At 43.6% G+C, this 22,759-nt stretch overlaps 1 protein-coding gene across 6 annotated transcripts in view; it reads right to left on the reverse strand.

Moving 5' to 3' along the window:
* SLC4A4 (solute carrier family 4 member 4) overlaps positions 1–22,759 on the reverse strand; it is a 235,600-nt gene that overhangs the window by 129,571 nt on the left and 83,270 nt on the right. For all 6 annotated transcript variants that reach the window (XM_056568080.1, XM_056568101.1, XM_056568094.1 and 3 more), the window contains exon 3: positions 20,794–20,976. In XM_056568080.1, the coding sequence (XP_056424055.1) occupies positions 20,794–20,976 (183 nt within the window). The remainder of the gene's footprint in view (positions 1–20,793; positions 20,977–22,759) is intronic.

Genomic DNA, 22,759 nt, shown 5'->3' on the forward strand with positions numbered 1-22,759 from the left:
AAAAAATCACAAAAATTTTACCAAAACAAGTAAAGAAAAAGATCCATAAATCTCCTCCATGGTGTTATTTACAATGGGTCCCTATGGGTGATGGACTACAGCATGGAATCCATCAGGTATCTATTAAAGGGATACTTTGGCTGCTTTTTTGGGGGGAGGAGGGAGCAGTAAAGGAGCCTGATAATTGGAGAAAGAGGTATTTTCTCTAATAAGATACATTACAAAGTTTCATTTATTCAGGTATACTACTGATGTTTGCAAAGATTGTTAAGATGATAGTAACCATTTAAGCGACCTCTATCAAGAGCTTTATTTTAAAGAATTACAACGTTCAATTTCTTACATAAGGACTAAATTTGCTATGCCTTGTGTGTCCTGGACCAATTCATAACCTTGGACATTTGCTTTCACATCACTAATGCCTCCTTGGCTAAGCAGGGACACTAGGCAAAGAATGAGGGATCTTTTCACTTGGGTGATTCTTTCTCTGGTTAAAGACAGAGTTTACATTTTCTAAATAAATGATTCCACTTGATGTGGAAAGGCTAAGAAAAATCTAAAGAGAAAAAGGGGAAAAGTGGAAAACAGTAGGCGGAAATAAAGAATGAGTGGACTTGGCAACTATCAAAGGCAACACTGTGTGATAGCACAAAAAAAACAGTTTGCCAATAGCTTGGCGTTCACTTCCTGTGTGAAAATTGCACAGACGGCTATTGTTGCATATGAACATTAAATAAAGTGTCACCAGGGCATATATAGATGCATTATTTAGTGGCAGTATTTCATGTAAGACATCATGTGACAGTACGATAATCGAGTATTCAAAACGCAAGTGACTTAGGAAATCCAAAGTTTATATTGTTACATTGTCACTCTCACAGTAAACAATACGGGTCATGTGTTCTGGAAGGAGACATTGATTTATGGGCCTTTCAAAATGTTGCAAAAAGACGGGATACCTTGTAAGAATAGGTAATTAACCTGGCTTCAAACCAAGCAATTTCCAAACTATATCTGTCACTCAGTGTTCCTCTCAGATTACTTTAGTGTTTTCTGGGACAACAAATGCGAATATCACTGCAATTCTATTGCGCAAATCGCTTAATTAAACTCTATTTACTGCGGTCCAGGCTCCAGTGCATATAAAATGGCGGATCCACATGTCAGTACATGGGGTAAGGAATCCTGGGAAGGCGGGAAGAGAAGTAGGCAGGATGACCCCAAATCACATGCAGGATGCAGCCTATCAGCAGCCAGTCACCCCTGTGATGTCACAGTCCTATATAATCGGCAGCCATCTTGCAGCCAGTCACTTCATTCATTACGCTGCAGAGAGATAGGACGGACATCGCTGTGTGTGTGTTACACAGAAAAGCTTGTTGCAGCAGCGTTTCACCTCCTAGTCACCTCAGCCTTCTGTAGGACAAAGAGAACAGCGTTTTTGCACAGAAATGTATTCTTACTGCAGCAATTAACCCCTCACTCACTGTGAACAGCATCGTATTACAGAGAGGGGCAGAGAGCTGCAGAAATGTTTTCACAGGAAGGGAGAACTAACAAATCTGTGTCTTTGTTTCACAGCAACTGGTCTGCTGGTTATACTAGTTTGTAGACGGTATAATCCATACCCAGCAGTCCATTCCTAATAGTATTTGAGAAAGAGGCTTTTTGCAATTTTGGATTTAGTACATTGACTGTGTCTGCAGCACTGTTGTGTACTGCTGGTGTTGTGGGCAAATGTTTTTTTTTTGCGTACTGTAGCACATTTTTATGTACATACGTACATCTAAGTAGTGTACTATTTTATGCCTGTTAATCTGTCAAGGGCCTGCATACTGTGAAAGGACAGGCAAAAGTACTCTAGGACGCTAGTACACTAGGACACGAGCGGAGACCCCCTTACCTTGCTTTGTCACGTCCGATCGGCATTTTATTGCTCCAAGCCTGAGCTATAGGCTGGAGCAATCAAGCCCCTAGAACGCTGATCCATGCAAAGCTTTGCAGGGATCAGGGTAAAAGATCAGTGTGTACAGTGTTATAGGTCCCTATGGGAGCTATAGCACTGCAAAAAAAATAATTAAAAAAAAAGTTAACAAAGGTCATTTAACCTTTTCCCTAATAAAAGTTTGAATCACCCCCCTTTTCCCATAAAAAAAAATGTTGTAAATAAAAATAAACGTATGTGGTATGCATACCGTATATGCCAGCGTAAAACACGACTTGGCATATAAGACGACCCCCAACTTTTACAGTTAAAACATAGAGTTTGGGATATACTCGCCATAGAAGACTACCCCTCTTACCCCGATGTACGGTACCTTGTAGTTCCCCCCACATTAGGTAGGCATCATGTTCCCCCACATTAGGTAGGCAGTATAGTTCCTCCACAATAGTAGGCAGCTCCCCCACAGTAGTAGCAGTTCCCCCACATTAGTAGGCAGCTCCCCCACATTTGTAGGCAGCTCCCCCACAATAGTAGGCAGTTCCCCCACAATAGTAGGCAGCTCCCCCCACATTTGTAGGCAGCTCCCCCCACATTTGTAGACAGCTCCCCCCACATTTGTAGGCAGCTCCCCCCACATTAGGTCAGCAGTTCCCCCACAATAGTAGGCAGCTCCCCCCACATTTGTAGGCAATTCCCCCACATTAGGTCAGCATTTCCCCCACAATAGTAGGCAGTTCCCTCACAATAGTAGGCAGCTCCCCTCACATTTGTAGGCAGCTCCCACAACAATAGTAGGCAGCTCCCCCCACATTTGTAGGCAGCTCCCCCCACATTTGTAGGCAGCTCCCCCCACATTAGGTCAGCAGTTCCCCCACAATAGTAGGCAGATCCCCCCACATTAGATTGGCAGCTCCCCACAACAGACATACAGCTTCCAGCCATATACAGTGTATGGCTGCAGGCTGTGTGTCTGTACTGGTCTGCCCCTACAGTGTTCCGATCACCGCTCCTCTGGCCCGGGTCACCATCTACTGCTATGGCCTATGGACCATAGCAGTAGGTGCCAGGACCAGGGAGCGGTGACCGGATCACTTAAGATAGCACGGCCGGTCACTCACCAGGCCCCGGTCGGCGCGTCCTCCTGCGGTCCTCCTGGTCCTGTGCTCCTCTGCCTCTATGGTTGTAGGCACGTGACGTCACTGACGTCCCGTGCGTACAACCATAGAGACAGAGGACCGGACCGCAGGAGGACCGAAGGAGGATCGCAGGAGGAAGCCGGGGAATGGTATGTGACCGGCGGACATCCTTATGTCCCGAAAAGATTTTTCGGGACACAGGGATGTCCGGCATAGGAATACTTATGATTATCTGCCCGGGCCGGCTCCCATGTGTGGCTGCAGGCAGGGGCCAGCCAGAGCAGGTAAAAACTAATACTGTATACTAAAAACCAGGGGGCCTCCAGCTGTTGTAAAACTACAACTCCCAGCATGCCCAGACAGCCTTTGCCCTGCTGGGAGTTGTAGTTTCACAACAGCTGGAGGCACCCTGATTTTTAGCACACAGTATTCGTTTTTACTTGCTCTGGCCGGCCCCCGCCTGCAGCCACACACGGGAGCCGGCCTGGGCAGATAATCAGAAGTTTTCCTATCCCGGACCTCAATACCCGGCGTATAAGACGACCCCCGACTTTTCAGAGGAAAATTCAGGGTTAAAAAGTCATCTTATACGCCGAGATATACGGTAAATGTCCGAACTATAAAAATATATAGTTAATTAAACCACATGGTCAATGGCGTAAGCGCAAAAAAAATTCCAAAGTCCAACATAGCGTATTTTTGGTCACTTTTTATATCATGAAAAAATTTATAAAAAGCGATCAAAAAGTCCTATCAATACAAAAATGGTACCGATAAAAACTTCAGAACACGGCGCAAAAAAAGGGGCCTCAAACCGGCCAGTACGCGGAAAAATTAAAAAGTTATAGGGGTTAGAAGATGAGAATTTTTTACGTATACATTTTCCTGCATGTAGTTAAGATTTTTTTCCAAAGTACGACAATATCCAACCTATATAAATAGGATATCATTTAACCGTATAGACCTACAGAATAAAGATAAGGTGTCATTTTTACAAAAAAAATCGCACAATGAATTTTTTTCCATTTCACCGTGGATTTTTTGGTAAAATGACTAATGTCACTGCAAAGTAGAATTGGTGGTGCAAAAAATAAGCCATCATATGGAATTTTATGTGCGAAATTGAAAGCGTTATGATTTTTAGAAGGTGATGAGGAAAAAATGAAAATGCAAAAACGGAAAAACCCTGCGTCCTTAAGGGGTTAAAGGGGTATTCTGGGCAAAAACATCTTATCACCTATGGAAAGGATAGGGGATAAGATGTCTGATCGGGGGGGCCCGCTGCTGGGAGCCCCCGCGATCTCCCTGCAGCAGCCCGCATTCTATGCGTAGCTGCGTCTGCAGTTTCGGAAACCGCCATGCTTCTGAGACGGGGACGTGATGTCACGCCACGCCCCCTCCATTCATTTCTATGGGAGGGGGCGTAATGGCCGCAATGCATCGGCAGAAGGGTGGCCAGGGTCCCAATGTTCGCACCACAGCCCTGCGTCAACATATGCCTCGCCACCATAAAGCTGCCTGGGAAAACCGTGGCTCCGATGTAGTGGTCCAGCCTGCTTCATCACCCAGTGGCAATGTTGTGGATGAGAAGGTGGGCCAGTCCTTGAGCCTGTCAGTGTGTACCAAAGTGCACAGCAGCACCGACGTCAGGAGTTGTAACTATGGTCAGGGACAATACATGTCATTTACGGCTCACTGGGTGAATGTGGTTCCTGCACAGCCACAACACCAACGTGGACAGGTCACGCCGCTTCCTCCTCCACGCTCTCAGGCCGTTGGCCCTGTAACAGTGTTCGACTCAGCCTCTTTATCCTTCCCCGTGTCCTCAGCCTCCACTGCCCAGACAAGTCTCAGTGGCCCTTCAGCATATCATGTGTGCAGGGCATGGCGGTGTCACACTGTTCTTCACATGGTTTGGCTTGGCGAATGGAGTCACACAGGGGAGGAACTGCTAAAAGCATTCGTAGAGAAATCGGAGCATGGCTTACTCCACGAAAACTGGAAATGGGAACCATGGTGACTGACAACGGGAAGAATATGTTGCATGCGCTGCGACTGGGAAGGCTGAGCCATGCGGCCTGCATGGCACACATGTTCAATCTGGTTGTCAAGCAGGTCCTGAAGTGTTCCCCCCATTTGCAAGACATCCTTATAATGGGAAGGAAACTTTACATGCACTTCAGCCACTCGTACACTGCAAAACACAGCTGAAGTGTCAGAATGGTATCCCACAACATAGTCTGATTTGTGACGCTGCCACACATTGGAATTCAACCCTCCATATGCTGGACCAACTGTACGAACAGAGAAAAGCCGATCACCGATTTCTTAATGATCAAAGCACATAGCGGCACTCCCCTTTCTAACTTCAATGTGAACCAGTGGCATCTCATTTGAGGAAGCCACATTATTAGTAAGTCGCCAGGATTATGGAATGAATGACGTCATTCCACTGCTTCATTTCTTACAACACATGTTGGAAACGATGGCTGGTCAGGGCACTTGAGACGTGGCGCCTACATCTCACGGCCACATGAGCCCTGTGGGGGCTGAACTGGAGGAGGAGGGGCACAGTGGAGCACAGTTTAGGTTTCCCCAAATGGGCGGTTTTTCTAGTAATCTGACAGGAGAGGAGGAGCAGGAGCAGCCAGAAGAGTTAGACGGTTAATAGGAAGGCGAGACAGAGGACCCAGACACACAATGGCAAAATGCAGTGGAGAAGGAGGCAGGGAGTCCCTCCAAGTCACTTGCACAAATGGCACGATGCTTGCTCACTTGCTTGCGTAGTGACAGCCGAATTATCACCAGTCGGCAGCGGGATGACTTCTGGCTCTCCACCTTATTGGACCCTCGCTACCGCCACAAAATTGGGGCCTTATTTTTACATCCACTGAGAGGGAGGACAAACTGACAAACTGACCTACTACAGAAGAATCCTATGTAGTCAGTTGGCCGATGCAGGTCTGAAACGGGGGCCCTCTGTGCTCACCTTCTACTGCCATGGCTGCTGGGGAGGGTGGGGTGGCAGGAGCAGTACCAGCTCCATCAGCAGCAGCCTGCATCTATATTCGCTGATGAGTAGCTTTCTTCACCCACATAGTGAAGCAACTCATCAGCAGCAGGTACACCTGGAGCAGGACCTGAACCAGCAGGCGGTGGCATACCTTGAAATGCCCATGCCAACACACCTTGAAGATCCACTGGACTTCTCGGTAGCCAAACTTGATTTGTGGCCGCAACTAGCAGAGTTTGCCCAGGAAAAGCTGTCCTGCCCAGCCAGCAGTGTGTCATCAGAGCGGGTGTTTAGTGAGGCGGGGGCCATAGTCACCCCAAGGAGAACATGTATGTCCACGAAAAATGTCGAGAGACTGACCTTTGTGAAGATAAATCAGGCATGGATCAGCCAGGATTTCAAACCACCAATGCCTGATGCATCAGATTATATTGACCATGGTGCAACACCAACACTTCACAAATATGGATAGTGCCAAACAGATTTAAGGCGCTGCTCACTAGTTACAAACATTCCTACATTCAGACCTTTTTTCACCCACCTTCGTCACCAGGTACTGGTATTGCCAACCACCACACCACTCTGTCACAGGGTAACTTTCAGGACTCCTGATGCTGCTGCTGCCACCTCTAGGCTGTCTCATTAAGCCACTATATGGTCTCGTCATGCTTCAGCCACCTCCAGGCTGTGCCATTCAGACACTATATGGTCTCTTCATGCTTCAGCCACCTCCAGGCTGTGCCAATCAGCATCTATATGGTCTCTTCATGCTGCCACAAACTCCAGGCTGTGCCATTCAGCCACCATATGGTCTACTCATGCTTCAGCCAACTCCAGGCTGTGCCATTCAGCCACTTTATGGTCTCCTCATGCTTCAGCCACCTCCAGGCTGTGCCATTTCAGACACTATATTGTCTCTTCATGCTTCATCCACCTCCAGGCTGTGCCTTTCAGCCACTTTATGGTCTCTTCATGCTGCCACAAACTTCAGGCTGTGCCATTCAGCCACTATATGATCTCCTCATGCTTCAGCCAACTCCAGGCTGTGCCATTAAGCCACTATATGGTCAACTCATGCTTCAGCCACCTCTAGGCTGTGCCATTCAGCCAATATATTGTTTACTGATGCTGCTGGGCCTGGGCCTAAAAAAATTTATGATAGCACTAGCTACTATAAATCTTCAATTTAAATTTCAAAATTCATATTTTATTCTTAGGGATTGTGAAGCCCTAGTGTCTACTCATGCTGCTGCTAGCTCCAGGCTGTATCATTCAGCAACTATATGGTCTCCTCATGCTGCCAACACCTCCACGCTGTGTCATTTAGCCACTATATGGTCTCTTCATGCTGCCAACACCCCCACACTGTGTCATTTAGCCACTATATGGTCTCCTCATGTTCCCAACACATCCACGCTGTATCATTCAGCCACTATATGGTCTCCTCATGCTTCAGCCACCTCCAGGCTGTGCCATTCAGCGACTATATGGTCTCCAAATGCTACAGCCAACTCCAGGCTATGCCATTTAAATACTATATGGTCTCCTCATGCTTTAGCCAACTTCAGGATGTGCCATTCAGCCACTACATGGTAATCTCATGTTTTAGCCCCTCCCCGCTGTGTCATTCAGCCACTATATGGTCTCCTCATGCTGCCAACACCTCCACACTGTGTCATTTAGCCACTATATGGTCTCCTCATGCTTCAGCCACCTCCCGGCTGTGCCATTCAGACACTATATGGTCTCCTCATGCTTCAGCCAACTCCAGGCTGTGCCATTCAGCCACTATATGGTCTCCTCATGCTTCAGCCACCTCCAGGCTGTGCCATTCATCAGCCAACTCCAGGCTGTGCAATTCAGGCACTACATGTTCTCCCCATGCTGCCACAAACTCCAGACAGTCATTCAGCCACTATATGGTCTCCTCATACTGATGCCGCCTCCAGGCTCTGTCATTGTGCAGCCATGTGACATGTGACTCCTTGTTAGATTTGGTCCTTTGTACCCACACACCAGGGCCCAGGACACTAAAACTTGGGAGTTAAAATGATATGGTCTCCTCATGCTGCCAACACCTCCACGCTGTATCATTCAGCACCATATGGTCTCCTCATGCTTTAGCCACCTCCAGGCTGTGCCATTCAGCCACTATATGGTCTCCTCATGTTTCAGCCACCTCCAGGTTGTGTCTTTCAGCCACTATTTGGTATCCTCATGCTTCAGCCACATCCAAGCTGTGTCATTTAGCCACTATATGGTCTCCTCATGCTTCAGCCACATCCAAGCTGTGTCATTCAGCCACTATATGGTCTCCTCATGCTGCCAAAGCCTCCACGCTTTGTCATTCAGCCACTACATGGTCTCCTCATGCTGCCAACACCTCCACACCGTGTCATTCAACCACTATATGGTCTCCTCATACTGATGCCACCTCCAGGCTCTGTCATTGTGCTGTTCTGCGGCAGTGATTCTAATAGCGATGCCTGTAATCTGCATGTCATACGGAATAACAGTATTATTTCACTACCCCAGCACACTCCATATGCATGTAAGAACAAAGCAAAGGGTTCTAAACCCCTATTGAGGCTCTTTGTAGGCCAGAAATAGCCATTTTAATATAGTTTCGCCGCAAATAAATTCTACCCAAAACTAATTTTTCTCGGAAAATTCGGCGAATTGGCCGAATCAAATTTTTCAAAAGTTCGCTCAGGTTTCCATCAGAATCCCCTGGTGGTCTAGGGCAGTGAGGAATTACTTTCAGTGTTACCTGGTAGCCTAGGGCAGTGAAGGGATTATTTATATGTGTACCTAGTGGTCTAGGGAAGTGAATGGGGTTATCTTCAGTATACCTGGTTGCTTAGGGCAGTAAAGAGGTTAATGTCTATAAAGAGGTTAATGTCTGTATAGTTGGGGACACTAAAGAGGTTTCCATCAGAATCCCTGGTGGTCTGTGTCAGTAAAGGGATTAAAGGGTTTTTCTGAAGATAGGCTTTAATATCAGATTAGTGGGGGTTTGACTTCTGGCACCCCAGCCAATCAGCCTCTTCCTAACTCACCATGCACAGATCCATACATTTGGTAGCAGTGATACCTAGTAGTCTAACCCCCTGCAAATCTGATATTGATGGTTCATCCTAAGGATACTAAATGCTGTCAAAATGGAACTTAAAATTGCTACCATTCCACCCCATATAGACTTTGGCATCTAAATACATTTGATGTTAAAAGGCCAACAAAATGTACAACTAGCCCTTATACTGATAAATGAAAATGTTGATCAGTGTGGGAAGGGTTAAAACTTCTTTGGTCTACCCAAATAAAAGGGGAAAAAAAACTATCCGTTTCATTAAACGTGAAGAAACCCATTGGTTTATGAACAATGATTCTGTCATAGACATATAACATAGCTGAATTTGGCATTTTGTAAAACATGTCAGGATGTTGCTATTTTGTATCAGAAACTTTGCATAAGGCTACAGGGAATGATCCTAATGCAAGGAGTATACACGTTCTTCTGCATTTGTAGAAATTCCTCTGAACTGAGGGTATTTTCAGGTAAAGTATTTTGGCACCTGCTGCACGTTCATTACATGTGCATTTGATCTCTGTTCCATCTCACCAAGTAGCATTTACCTAATTGGGGAGCTGTCCAGACATCCTGGAACAAAGGCAGGGTATTACATCTGACTGCTTCACAAGCCCTGGCTCCTTAGAAATATCATCTCTGTTCACCAGTCCTAGACAGGGCAGCAGAATGACCTCTGCTATGAACTGCAATGCCCACAGTATCAGACTGCAATGCAGCCAGCATAAGATCCATCCTACTGGCTCAAACTTGTTACCACAATTTCTGCCTAAACCGCTACATAAGCTGAAATCGTGAAAGAAGACTATTGTTAAATGTAACTTTGCAAATAAGATTACGGGGAATTTACTTTCAAGGGAAAGCTGGATTTTCGGTGTGAAAATGTTAAAAGCAGCATTCGCATTACCCAAGCTCAAGTAAGAGTCACGATACACTGTCAGAGAAACAGATGGGAATTCTTGAACAAATGCATTGTACATGAAGGGAATGCCGACAGTAAGATGTGAGTGCAGCATATTTCACAAGATTTTCTCCGCAGAGCGATAGAAATACATTGAATGCAGTCAGGCTCTGTAAGACGTCTGAAAATACTTATTAACCTATTTTCTCTACTCAGCTCCCCCTGCAAGGCCTCTACATGTAACATCCTCAGATCTGGCTCTCATCAAAGAAGCTATCATTCACATCCTTCCTCCCTTATTCAGCCTAAAGCTTGTGCTCTTCACCGAGGAGTCAAAACCCTAGAATGCTTTCTAACGTACAGCGTATCCCAGTCCAAAAGAACAAGACTGATGAGAAAGTGAGTGACACAAAGAGGTCAACAGTCTTTATTTTACAGGCTGCACTTGCAATGGTGTGCAGTAAAATGAAGGGCAATAGGATATATATATATATATATATATATATATATATATATATATATATATAAGGCCCCTCATCTTAGCCAAGCCAGATCACCCTGCTCTGTACTGACGAGGGGCTAGAACCCCGAAACAGCTGTCCGCCGATGGGTCCCTCTTTCCTTCTGGAGAGAGAGTTCTGGTTTGGCATTAATCCCGATTAGCTTTTTATATTCCGTAACTGGAGCTAAGCTGATACCAGGGAACATCGCCTGAAAAGGTGATGTAATGAGCTGGTTTGCATATTCCCCTATATATATATATATATATATATACTAAATGATGAAGAAAAGTGAAGAAGTTCCTATAGAAACCAGTCAAGTTGGTGCATGCTAAATACTAATGCTAAATACTAATATCTGTTCGAACATTGCAAAACTAGTGGGCAATTATCTACTGGAGAGGTGGCAGCATGTTTCAGACTATGGCAGAGCATGTACTAGTCTCTTAAAGATCACAGCATATGGTAAATAGAGAAGTGGATAAGTGGATGATTAGCAGCCAGATCTATTTTGATAGTTCTGAAAGGGGACATCTGATCAAAACCACTCACTGATATGTTATAGATACTTATTCAAAGATGCCACTGGTGAGGTTTGTAATCTTAAATCACCATTGATGACCTCAAACTCCTTTGGTACCACTCAATGATTCCTGTAACTCAAACTCCTGCTCAACCTTCTAAACAAAGCAACATCAATTTTAAATGTCTATGCAGTATCAAAGGAATTAAAGCAAATGGCTTCATTAAGTAAACTTGTCTGGCTCTGTAGATATCTTTTCTTTTCACTCCTCTTGTTGACAGCCGGTAGTCATGGTTCCCGTCCACCAGCTCTGCTTTAGAGTGACATCACTCGCTGTCCAGAGCTCTTGTGCGCATAACATGCTCCCTGCTGGGCTTAGTTCAGCACATTCATCATGTCTGACTGCTGCAGACATAGTGTGAGCAGACAGATTCAGAGAGAGGTATTTAGCCAGATGAGACAACGCCTTTTAAAGCATTATACCGCTATTTTGTCCTAAAAACAAGAATTGATCTTTTGATATGCTTTATTTTTAATCCGGAAGTAATTTAAGCTGGATACTTGGGAGTTTTCATATGATACTTTCCCTGTAACCATTACTCCTAACAAATAGTTGGACTTCCGCATAGACATGTGTACTCAAGTAAGCATGCATGTGTTTTTAGTGGGTAGAAGTGATTCTCCAGTGGGAACAAATTAACATAAAATAAACTCATTCACATTAGATGAAGTGGGCTGGCCCTAAAAAAATTCTTGGGGTCCAAGTTTAAGGGCTATAAAAGACCAAGTCCATAGGTGGCTGATACGCCCCCTCACTGCAGCTCTATGGGAGACCTGGAGCGCTGCACTCGGCAATCCCCGACTCTCACATAAAGCTGCATTGAGTGGGCGTGTCGGTTGCCTCTTTGTGCAGTGTTTGGCATTCCCCATTCAGGAGGAGAGCCAGAGATCACGGGGGGGAGCCCAGCTGTCAGACACCACCACCCACACATCCCCCTGCAATCTGACACTTATCCTTAGCATAGGGGATACGTTTTTGTATCCCAGTGTACCTTTTTAATGAATGACATGTCAGGAGACCAAAGTACCTGGAGGAAAGCCATGCAAATATATAGAGAATATGCAAACTCCATGCAGATATTGGGGGAGATTTATCAAAACCTGTGTAGAGGAAAAGTTACCCAGTTGCCCATAGCAACCAATCAGATCGCTTCTTTCATTTTTAACAAGGCCTCTAGAAAATGAAAGAAATTATCTGATTGGTTGCTATGGGCAACTAGTCAACTTTTCCTCTGCACAGGTTTTGATAAATCTCCCCCATTGTCCTTGGTCAGATTCTACTACAGAGAAAAAAAGAGAAAAGAGCGATATGCGCCCCTGGTGAAGTATGTATGAAATGGTTAGCAAAAGGTAGGTGAAAACTCACTTACCAGAGGATGTTGCGCTAAGAGCACAACACCTGAGATGACATCAATATAGTAATTGGAGTCTGCAGCCTCAGCTCCTCCGGGTATAGCTTCACTGATCCGGTAAAGGAACAATTAAAATATAAAAAATTACAAATAAAAATTGACCTCTCCTGGGCTCTGGTCTCCGGTAGAGCAGTAGGACACGTTCCCAGGTCCAAAATGTATTTTATTGCACTAAAAACAACATGTTTCTGGTCCGAAAGGACCCTTCCTTAGGTAAGGTGCTTTCAGGTAAAAGACAGGTGAGACACTGAAATACCCTTCCAGTAGGCTGGTAAAGGTCAACTTGACCTTTACCAGACTACTGGAAGGGTATTTTAGTGTCTCACCTGTCTTTAACCTGTAAGCACCTTACCTGAGGAAGAGTCCTTTTCGGACCAGAAACATGTTGTTTTTAGTGCAATAAAATACATTTTGGACCTGGGAACGTGTCCTACTGCTTTACTGGAGACCAGCGCCCAGGAGAGCTCAATTTATATTTTTTATTTTTTATATTTTAATTGTAGATTCTAATCCATGACCCCAGTGCTGCACAGCAACAATGCTAACCACTGAGCTGCCCACTTAATAAATGTAATAATTTATCTTAGTTTAAAAAGTATATTAAAAAGTATATTGAAAAAATGAGAGCACAAATACAGTAATTCTCCAGTTAAAATAGATTAAGTAGGTTACTTTAATACAAAAACATCTAACAATTTGTATCATCAAACCTTATTAATTAAAAAAAAAACATTCTAAAATCCCTAAAGAAGAGGAATCTGTCTTAATCCAACTTGTGAAATGTCAGAAGATGCAATGGACTGGAACCCCTATTGATTTTCAAATTAAATAGACTGCAATGCTCACTATCACAAGCTGTGTGATGGACAAAGACCTACAAGTATATACATAATGGTTAAAGCAAGGAAGACGTGTGTTCTGATGGAGGGAGAAAAATAAGTTATGCTTATTAAAAGCTCCATGTTTTTTAAGCTTCAAAATTACTGCTAGTAATAATAATAATAATAATTAGTATTATTATTATAATATCTTCAAAATAATATACATCTAGTAATAATAATAATAATTATTATTATTATTATAATAATATACTACAATATACACTTCTGATGTACAGAGATTATAACCAAAAGGGATGTCCATCATTACGTTATTGGGCCTTGACATAAAAACATTTAATAAGATACAACTGCTGGGGGTTCTGGAGCCTGGACGCACCCATCCACAAATTGCAAGTGACATCATTTTGTACCGGTACAAACTCATTGGATGTTATTTGTAGGTTATAAATTTAAAAGGAAAAAACAAGAAACTGGTGCCCTGAGGTGGAAAGAAACATGTACAGAACAACTCAGTACAATTGCCAGTGGAAAGTAACCCTGCAGCTGCTCCTCCCTAATCATTTATATTATTTTATAATATTCAGACTGTTGATAATGCTCTTTAATACATATAGTTTAACCTCCATTACTCACCCATGCCATTCAATTATTTGGCGTCATACTAAGTGCATTAGCCCTTTTCATTTACGATGAAATTAGCCCTTTTCATTTACTATTCTCCCTGTATCCCAGCACATTGCTTGCTTTGTTTTCTGTGATTTACTGTCTACCATCTAGATTTTAAAAGGATTGCCTGAAGCATATTTTTATTATCGGTTGGGTGCACTGAAAAATTAAAGTGCATACTCACCATCTAAATTCCCCACAGCTGGCTTTAGATGTGTCCCACTCCCCACTCGTCACTGCTGCTTCCTGGTTTCAATGACAAGTCATCTCAGTAGGAGCTGCCCACTTAGCCAAACAAAGACAGAGATGGAACACAGCTGTCGTCAGTGATTGGCAGTTCCTGCTGGGACAACTTGTCACAGGAACTGGTGGTGACAAGCAGAGAATGGGAGGCGTCAGAATGGCAGCTGCTTGGAATTTTGGTAAGTCAGTATTATTTATTTTCTTTTAACATGCTCCCAGCCATATGTAAAAAATGTCATGTCCCCACAAACCCTGTATTACTTCCTTTCTCTATATCATGTAATGTCTCTATATCATGTACAGTCCAATACCACTCCTCACAATACCAACGTTCTGATGGTCCCCTCACTTTATGTACCCAACCATTGTTAGCATCCAGACTCTATGACAACCTATATACTACATCCAATAGAATGCTACTCCCTTGACTATCTTACTTGGTTATATGTTTCATTGCAACCCAACTGCTACATATTTTATCTTGCAACATTTTATTCCAGGGGGGGGGGGGGGGGGCTTACACCTTATTGGGCCCCTTGGCAATAGAAGATTTTGGGGCCCCCATGTGCCCGTACTTTATAGATGCACCTGCTCAAATACAATACAATTTCTTTCTCCTCCTGTACAGTCTGCTGGGGGCAATAGTACTTTTCTTCCATCACACTCCTGTCACTCTTAGGCAGCCTGTACATGCTGAGATCTCACAGTGATAGGAATGTAGTGACAACCACCACTCTCCTATTTAAGTTGAATCATCTCTCCCGTAATTGGGAGTGCAATGCTGGTGCTGCCTTCCTTACTGATGTGCACCTACAGGGGGAGGAGTCAGGCTTCAGGCACTAAAGAGGCAAGCTTCCTCTAGTGCCTGAAATTTGGCTTCACGGACTCCTCCCTCTCAGTAGATGTGGGCAGCGCAGCAGTGAGCACAGGTTATAAGTGGATGTTTGTGCGATTCCCCAGTATGGAATGATTTACACTGACAGCATGTAAGCTACAGAGCAGTTAATTGTAAGATGACACCCCACAGTGGGTGGCACCTGGGCAGATTGCAAACCTCATGCCTGAGAGTGATAGGAGTGTGATTACAGCAATCAAATTCCTATAACCATCAGACAGCCTATACGGCTCTGGAGGTGACTGCATTATAAGAAATATTGTAAAAGCAGAATTGTAAGTGCAGCTTTGGAGGTGGCAGGAGGATAAGACATGATGTAAAAGCAGAATAGTGGGTGTGACTCTGGAAGTGACAGGAGGATAAGATATTATACAAGCACGTAATAGTATGTGCAGCTTTGGATGTGACTGGGATATAGGACTTTATGCAACAGCAAAGTGCAGTTCTGGGGGCAGCAGAATAGTGGCCCAAATTCTGGAAGTGACTGGATGATAAGACATTGTTTCTTTCTCCTTCTCTCATCAGCTGCTTCTGTGTAATACTAGTCCAAGGAGGATTAGCAGCTGGGTTTCTTTCCACAAGCCTTTGTTTAGAGTTCTGCCTGTTATTTGCACATCTCTCAAGTGAACAGACATGCAAACTTTTATCTTGTTTATTATATTGATGTCTTGCCACGTTTTAGCTTCCTCCTTTTAGATTTATAACCTGCATCCAATGGGTTAGGGTCTTTACAAAGCTCTGCAGCACTTGCGACTTGTGAATGGGTAGGCCCAGACTTATGAACCCCCCCACCAGTTTTAATGACATGTCAGCAAAAATACACTGCTCAAAAAAAATAAAGGGAACACTATAACACATCCTAGATCTGAATGAATGAATGAACTAATCGTTTTAAATACTTTCGTCTTTACATAGTTGAATGTGCTGACAACAAAATCACATGAAAATTATCAATGGAAATCAAATTTATCAACCCATGGAGGTCTGGATATGGAGTCACACTCAAAATCAAAGTGGAAAACCACACTACAGGCTGATCCAACATTGATGTAATGTATTTAAAACAAATCAAAATGAAGCTCAGTAGTGTGTGTGGCCTCCACGTGCCCATATGACCTTCCTACAATGCCTTGGTATGCTCCTGATGAGGTGTCCGATTCAGGCCTGAGGAACGGGCAGGCCAGTCCATAGCATCAATGCCTTCCTCTTGCAGGAACTGCTGAAACACTCGAGCCACATGAAGTCTAACTTTGTCTTGCATTAGGAGGAACACAGGGCCAACCACACCAGCATATGGTCTCACATTTAGGTACCTAATGGCAGTCATGATATCTCTGGCAAGCACATGGAGGGCTGTGCGGCCCCCAAAGAAATGTCCCCCCAACACCTTGCTAATTGCCTATAATTTCCGCATGTTGTCTGTTCCATTTGCACAACAGCATGTGAAATTGATTATCAATCAGTGTTGCTTCCTGAGTGGACAGTGTGATCTCACAGAAGTGTGATTGACTTGGAGTTACATTGTGTTGTTTAAGTGTTTCCTTTATTTTTTTGAGCAGTGCATTAAAAAGTGCATATTAGTGAATTTGTTGCAAAGCATTTATGAGAGGAAAAAACCTGACTACGTTCATAAAAATGGATAAATATAGCAGAGAGCTTTGGTGCTCGGTAATCCTGTGTACGAGCGTTGGTGCAGCATGAGCAGTGATGAATGAGAACTTTCCACTGCATCCAATAAAATTCACAATAAGGACACATCACTGGTTTTCATTATCACATAATTAAATATAGAGGAGAAAACAAACAGTCTGTGAAGATGAACAAATATTGAGACAGAACGGTTGCTCTTTAGAGGGCCCAACACTAGATTAAAGAGTAGAGAAATACAGGATAACAGGCATCATTGATACTGGTCCTTCAAGTATAGTTTAACATGCAGCCTCCCATGGTTCAATGCATGTGAAACACATTATTAATCCTAGACACGTAATCATGAAATAATCATAGGGTTCACTAAGTAAGGGTCCATCCAGTAAGAAACAATAGGGTTCATTTAGACTAAATTTAGGGACAGAGCTTTGACTTTTTATTTTAGAAAGACAGTCTAGTGGTTACACCTGTATCTACTAAATGTCCCCTTTATCCTCTGATGGGGAAAAGGAGAAAGATAGAACTCACTGTAAATACAGAGATCCTTGTAGATCCAAATCACTGAAAACAATAAAACTTAAAATTTAATGTACCAATAAAAAGGATCCTGAGGGGTCCAAATGCCATCAAACAAGAAAAAAAAGGACAAAAACAGCAACTGCTCCAATGGAACCACAATCGGTGTCCACTATGCAGGCTTACACTTATATTATATCATGTCCATACTACCAGTCGGCAATAGTCAATGGATTATTGACAAGGATGAACAAAGATAAAGACCAGTTCTAGTTCCTGCCCATCCACCTATAATTAGTATGGTTAAGGATGACAAGATTTCCACCTTTATCGGCGGGTTTTATGATTAACTCCTCATCTTTCTCAAGAGCAATAAGAGCCGTCATTTCATCTCTTGTTAGGTTACACTGATAGTCACATCTTACTCGATCAAGAGATTCAATTTTCCTTGTAACCACCTGTAAAAATATATCGATGCTGGTAAGATCTGACATAGGGGGCATTAAGGTGCTCTTTGGACAAAGGTCAGTAAACAGACCAGTGCCTGGTTCTCTTATATTAGTCTCATGCAGTTCTTTCATGATACGTATCCCCGGAAGGACAGCCTCTGGAATACCCAGCTCCAGGCACTGACATTTATTGTGAAGACGGAAAAAACAATGCCATTTAAGTTTCCTACAAAAAAGATGCAAATCTTTAAACCACAAGAATTTATCATATTTATTAACGGGTACAAATGATAGACCTTTTTTTTTTAAAGGACATTCTCCTGTACACAGGTGAGTGGTTTATCTGAGAGATTAAAGGGGTATTCCGCGCAAAAACATCTTATCCCCTATCGAAAGGACAGGGGATAAGATGTCTGATGTCTGGCCTGCCGCTTGGACCCCCGCGATCTCCCTGCAGCAGCCCGCATTCTATGAATAGCTGCGCCTGAAGTTTCGGAAACCGCCAAGCTTCGGAAACGGGGACGTGATGTCACGCCACGCCCCCTCCATTCATATCTATGGGAGGGGGTGTAATGGCCGCAACACCCCCTCCCATAGACATAAATGGAGGGGCGTGGCGTGACATCACATCCCCGTCTCGGAAGCCCTGAGGTTTAGAATGCGGGCTGCTGCAGGGAGATTGTGGGGGGTCCCAGCGGCAGGCCCCCCGCGATCAGACATCTTATCCCCTATCCTTTCGATAGGGGATAATATGTTTTTGCCCGGAATACCCCTTTAATTATTTCCAAGGTGTCTCCTCCCATTACGTTGGTTGCAGGTGACGCAAAATTTCCTCCTCTAAAAAATAGGATGATGACATTAAAAAAGAGAAAGAAGAGGAGGCCCCCAATGTGGGTTGGGAGTTGTTCATTGATGTATTGGAATCTTACCTGGGATTGTGGCGGGGTGGATTTCCTTGTAGATCCCCTTAAAGTGGTATTACAGTCACAATAAATTACTGTGATTAGCTAGCGAATAAAATATATATATATATATATATATATATATATATATATATATTAATTATATGTTATTTGAGGAAATCCTCTCTGCAGTAGATATTCCGTTCTTCTCATAATCAGTATTGATTGTTTGTTGCCTAGGTTTACAGCCACCCTATGGCCGCACTTATGCTTTGCCTAATCTTCTTATTTTTATGGCAAAATGGCCAGGTTTTTGGCAGTGAGCATTCTAATACATGTGCAGTAACTCCCACCCAATCCATTTCACTACTGCTCCATAGACTTCAATGTGATAGCAACAGGGTATATGCTTACCATGGTTGTCATGAGCTGGGAGCATACACTATCTACACCACACTAACTGGGGATCAGCATCGGGAGCGCGCATGTTCAAGTGCTGATGTCAACAGAGCAATGCTTGTTTGAACTGTCAATTAGGCGCAGGTGTCCCATTCCACATTTGGTAACATGCAGGGGAAGCAGCACAGAGAAGAATGGTGAACGCCCAAGATACCCTTTTAAGGCTAGGGCTATACAGCTACTTTGGTTGCGTGACAGTCTCATCCAAGTCATGTCAATCAAATATTTTGTGCAACTTTATTAGAGTTGGTACCAAAAATCCATCAAAGGTGGGTTTCTAGCAACTGCCGCATTGTGGTCATGTTATTTTACATGCAACACTCTTCACTGACATTATGGTTGAAATTGTGCATTCTTTGAGCTCCATGTGGCCCTAGCCTAAAGCACATGTAAGTGAATACACAACCACAGATATATACTGTAGATAATTGTTGATCCAGGCATCTGTTATATGTATAGGGGGTGTCATCCTCAACATCCTCAGATTAATGAAGAGATACTGTATCTAGCCAGGTTAGGGCCTTATAGGCTAGGGTTAGTATTCTGAATTGTACTCTCTGAGCAAATAGCTGGGGTGGCATTTGAGAAACTAGGAAGCTTGCACAAAAATAGAGTGACTGCTTGATATATAACAACATAAATAAACAATTTACAGGAGCTGGAAGTTAGCAGTAGTGGCACCGGGTTATTGCAGCACAGCTGCCATTGAAGAAAATGGGACCTGCACTGGAATAACCAGATGCCACCACTACGAACAAGGTACAGAGCCAAAACTTCCGACTCGCTGTCAAGTGTTTATCAGCTGATTGGATGCCAGGTGCCAGCATCCCACCAATCAATTATTAATGGCCTATCCATGGAATGCATTTAATCACTTTAATGAGATGGACTGCAATACTAGGAAACAGGACAAAAGTGGTGCTGTTTCAAGGTAAAAAAGCAGTCCTGGACAACCCCATAATATACAACTGTAATGACCTGAAGGCAAATTACATCTTGAAATTATCATATTAAAACATTTGCAGCACATTAAAGGGGTAGTCCAGTGGTGAAAAACTTATCCCCTATCCTGCGATCTCTCTGTACGGGGGCCAGGCTCTCCGGCCAGATAGCGGGTGTCGACCCCCGCGCGAAGCGGTGGCCGACACGCCCCCTCAATACATCTCAATGGCAGAGCCGGAGATTGCCGAAGGCAGCGCTTCGGCTCTGCCATAGAGTTGTATTGAGGGGGCGTGTCGGCAGCCGCTTCGTGCGGAGGTCGACACACCCCCTTCCCGCGGGCTGTCGGGGCTCCGTACAGGAGATCGCAGCGGGCCCCAGCGGTCGGACCCCCGCAACCTGCAGCTTATCCCCTATCCTTAGGATAGGGGATAAGTTGTTCACCACTGGGTCACCACTGGACTACTCCTTTAAGACATTAAGATTTTAAAACGGTATGAATGGATTACTGGTCATAACACTTAATATTGTTCAATAAATGGTTTGCTATTCATTGGAACCATATGCATTCACTGGTAGTACTCCCTATTCATCGATTTACATATAATAAAATTTTCCTATGGTCTTATGTATGAACAATGTGACTGTACTTACTCAGAGGCTTAAGGATGTTGGAGCCGTGGTCGTCCGCATTTTCTGTATCGGATTTGTCGACATCTGAATAATTTTCTGATTTATCCTTTTCTTTTTTGTCTTTGTGGCCAGTTCTGCGTCTATGACGTCTCCTCCTCCGGAAACTCTTAGGAACGTGAACGCCAATGTAGACAGTGTGATGACCTTGGAAAAAAAATGTGAAAGTTTTAGTACAATCACAATTTCATTGTCATTCTATATAACCTCTATATCTACAAGATTATAGAAGCAGTCTAAGCTATTGAATACAAGCCAAGTGACTGCCAACATACAGTAATGCATGTCTGCCTTCTAACGCTACTACTATTTTATTCTATTCTTTGTGGTTTTGTGAATGTTCTAATATAATATTTTCTATCAAGGAAAAAAAATACATGAAAATACATGAATGAATAATATCTCTTTGTTCCCAGAACCCCCCATTAATATCCCCATTAATGTGTTTTAAGTAGGGAATGAAATAGGTACCCGTCAGTCAAGATCATGTTTTATTGAGTACTTCAAAATTGGCACAATCCTGTTTAAAAATGTCATATCTATAGACAGTAATGTATCCAAATTATTTGTGAAGCTGCTTAGAGAAAATCCCCAGTACACAACATTACACTATGGAATTTACCAAAGTTCTAATATCTAAATCATTGTACCTACATTCAGCATACAGGGTTAATTCTAGGTAAGTACTTTTTATTAGAGTCGCAGCATGACAAGCAGCACCCTACCTAATGTGAACGTCATGTAACATTGGATATTAGGTCTTCCCGAGGCGTCTTAAATCTGCTCTGCAAACATTAATTCAATTTTGCATTGTGGATAAACAGTCTGTTTCTAAATATAACCGGGAGTGTTGGAGTAGGAGAAGGTTTTTAGCAAATATAAAGGAGAACAAAGTGGGAAAAAAACAATGAAAATGAAATATGATGGCCTGGAATAGTTCCATATAATTTGCGCTCAGCTATTTGAAGCAGATTGTTCTCATGAGAAAGTATTATTGTACAGTATAGTAGATAGGAAGTGTGCTAGGAATACACAGGCAAAATAAGCAGTGTCGATTGTTTCCTGCAAGTCACCGGGGGAGCAGTGGGGTATTAACTGATCTCTGGATATGATATACTAAATCATACACTTCAGCGCTCCCACCCAAAGACTTAAAGGGGTACTCCGGCCCTAATTCATCTTATCCCCTATTCAAAAGATATGGGATAAGATGTATGATTGTGTGGGGCCCGCTGCTGGGGACCCCCGCAATCTGTCACTCCGCACCAACCTTTGTGAGCTCTCCGCAGCGCTGGAGGCTCCGAGTGTGAAGTATGACAACCACGGGGCCGGAGTATCGTGATATCGTGACTCTGCCCCCGTGTGATGTCACGCCCCACCCCCTCAATGTGAGTCTATGGGAGGGGGCGTGATGGTGGATGAGCAAAGGTGGGTGCACAATGACAGATTGCAGGGATCCCCAGCGGCGGGCCCCCTGCAATCATACATCTTATCCTATCCTTTGCATAGGGGATAAGATGTATTAGGTCCGGAGTACCCCTTTAATAGTGTGACAAAGCTAATTGGATTGTAGCAGGCAGCGATATAATTCAAGTCTTATTGGACCTTGCTGCCCCCACCCCCTTCAGACACATGGGTACCCCAAGGGCATTTATAAACATAAGCCAAGTTATATATTTAGCCCCTCAAAAAATCGGGTTCAGCAGCCTCCTATTATTTTCAATGGGATTCAGCTATACTGTGCAAACAGCAGAATTTTGTGGTGGAAATTCAAATTCTGAACTCCAACGGAAGAGTGAGCATGTTTAAACGTTACTTCTGCGTTCCCCTCTCTGACTGGTATTTGCCACTATTTTGCCAGGCTCTATGGGGCTAATATCCCACAATATACACACTCACACACACACACACACATCTCTTTGAGAGGACC

The sequence above is a fragment of the Hyla sarda genome, chromosome 1 (genome assembly GCF_029499605.1).
Source record: "Hyla sarda isolate aHylSar1 chromosome 1, aHylSar1.hap1, whole genome shotgun sequence".
Classification (NCBI taxonomy): Eukaryota; Metazoa; Chordata; class Amphibia; order Anura; family Hylidae; genus Hyla; species Hyla sarda.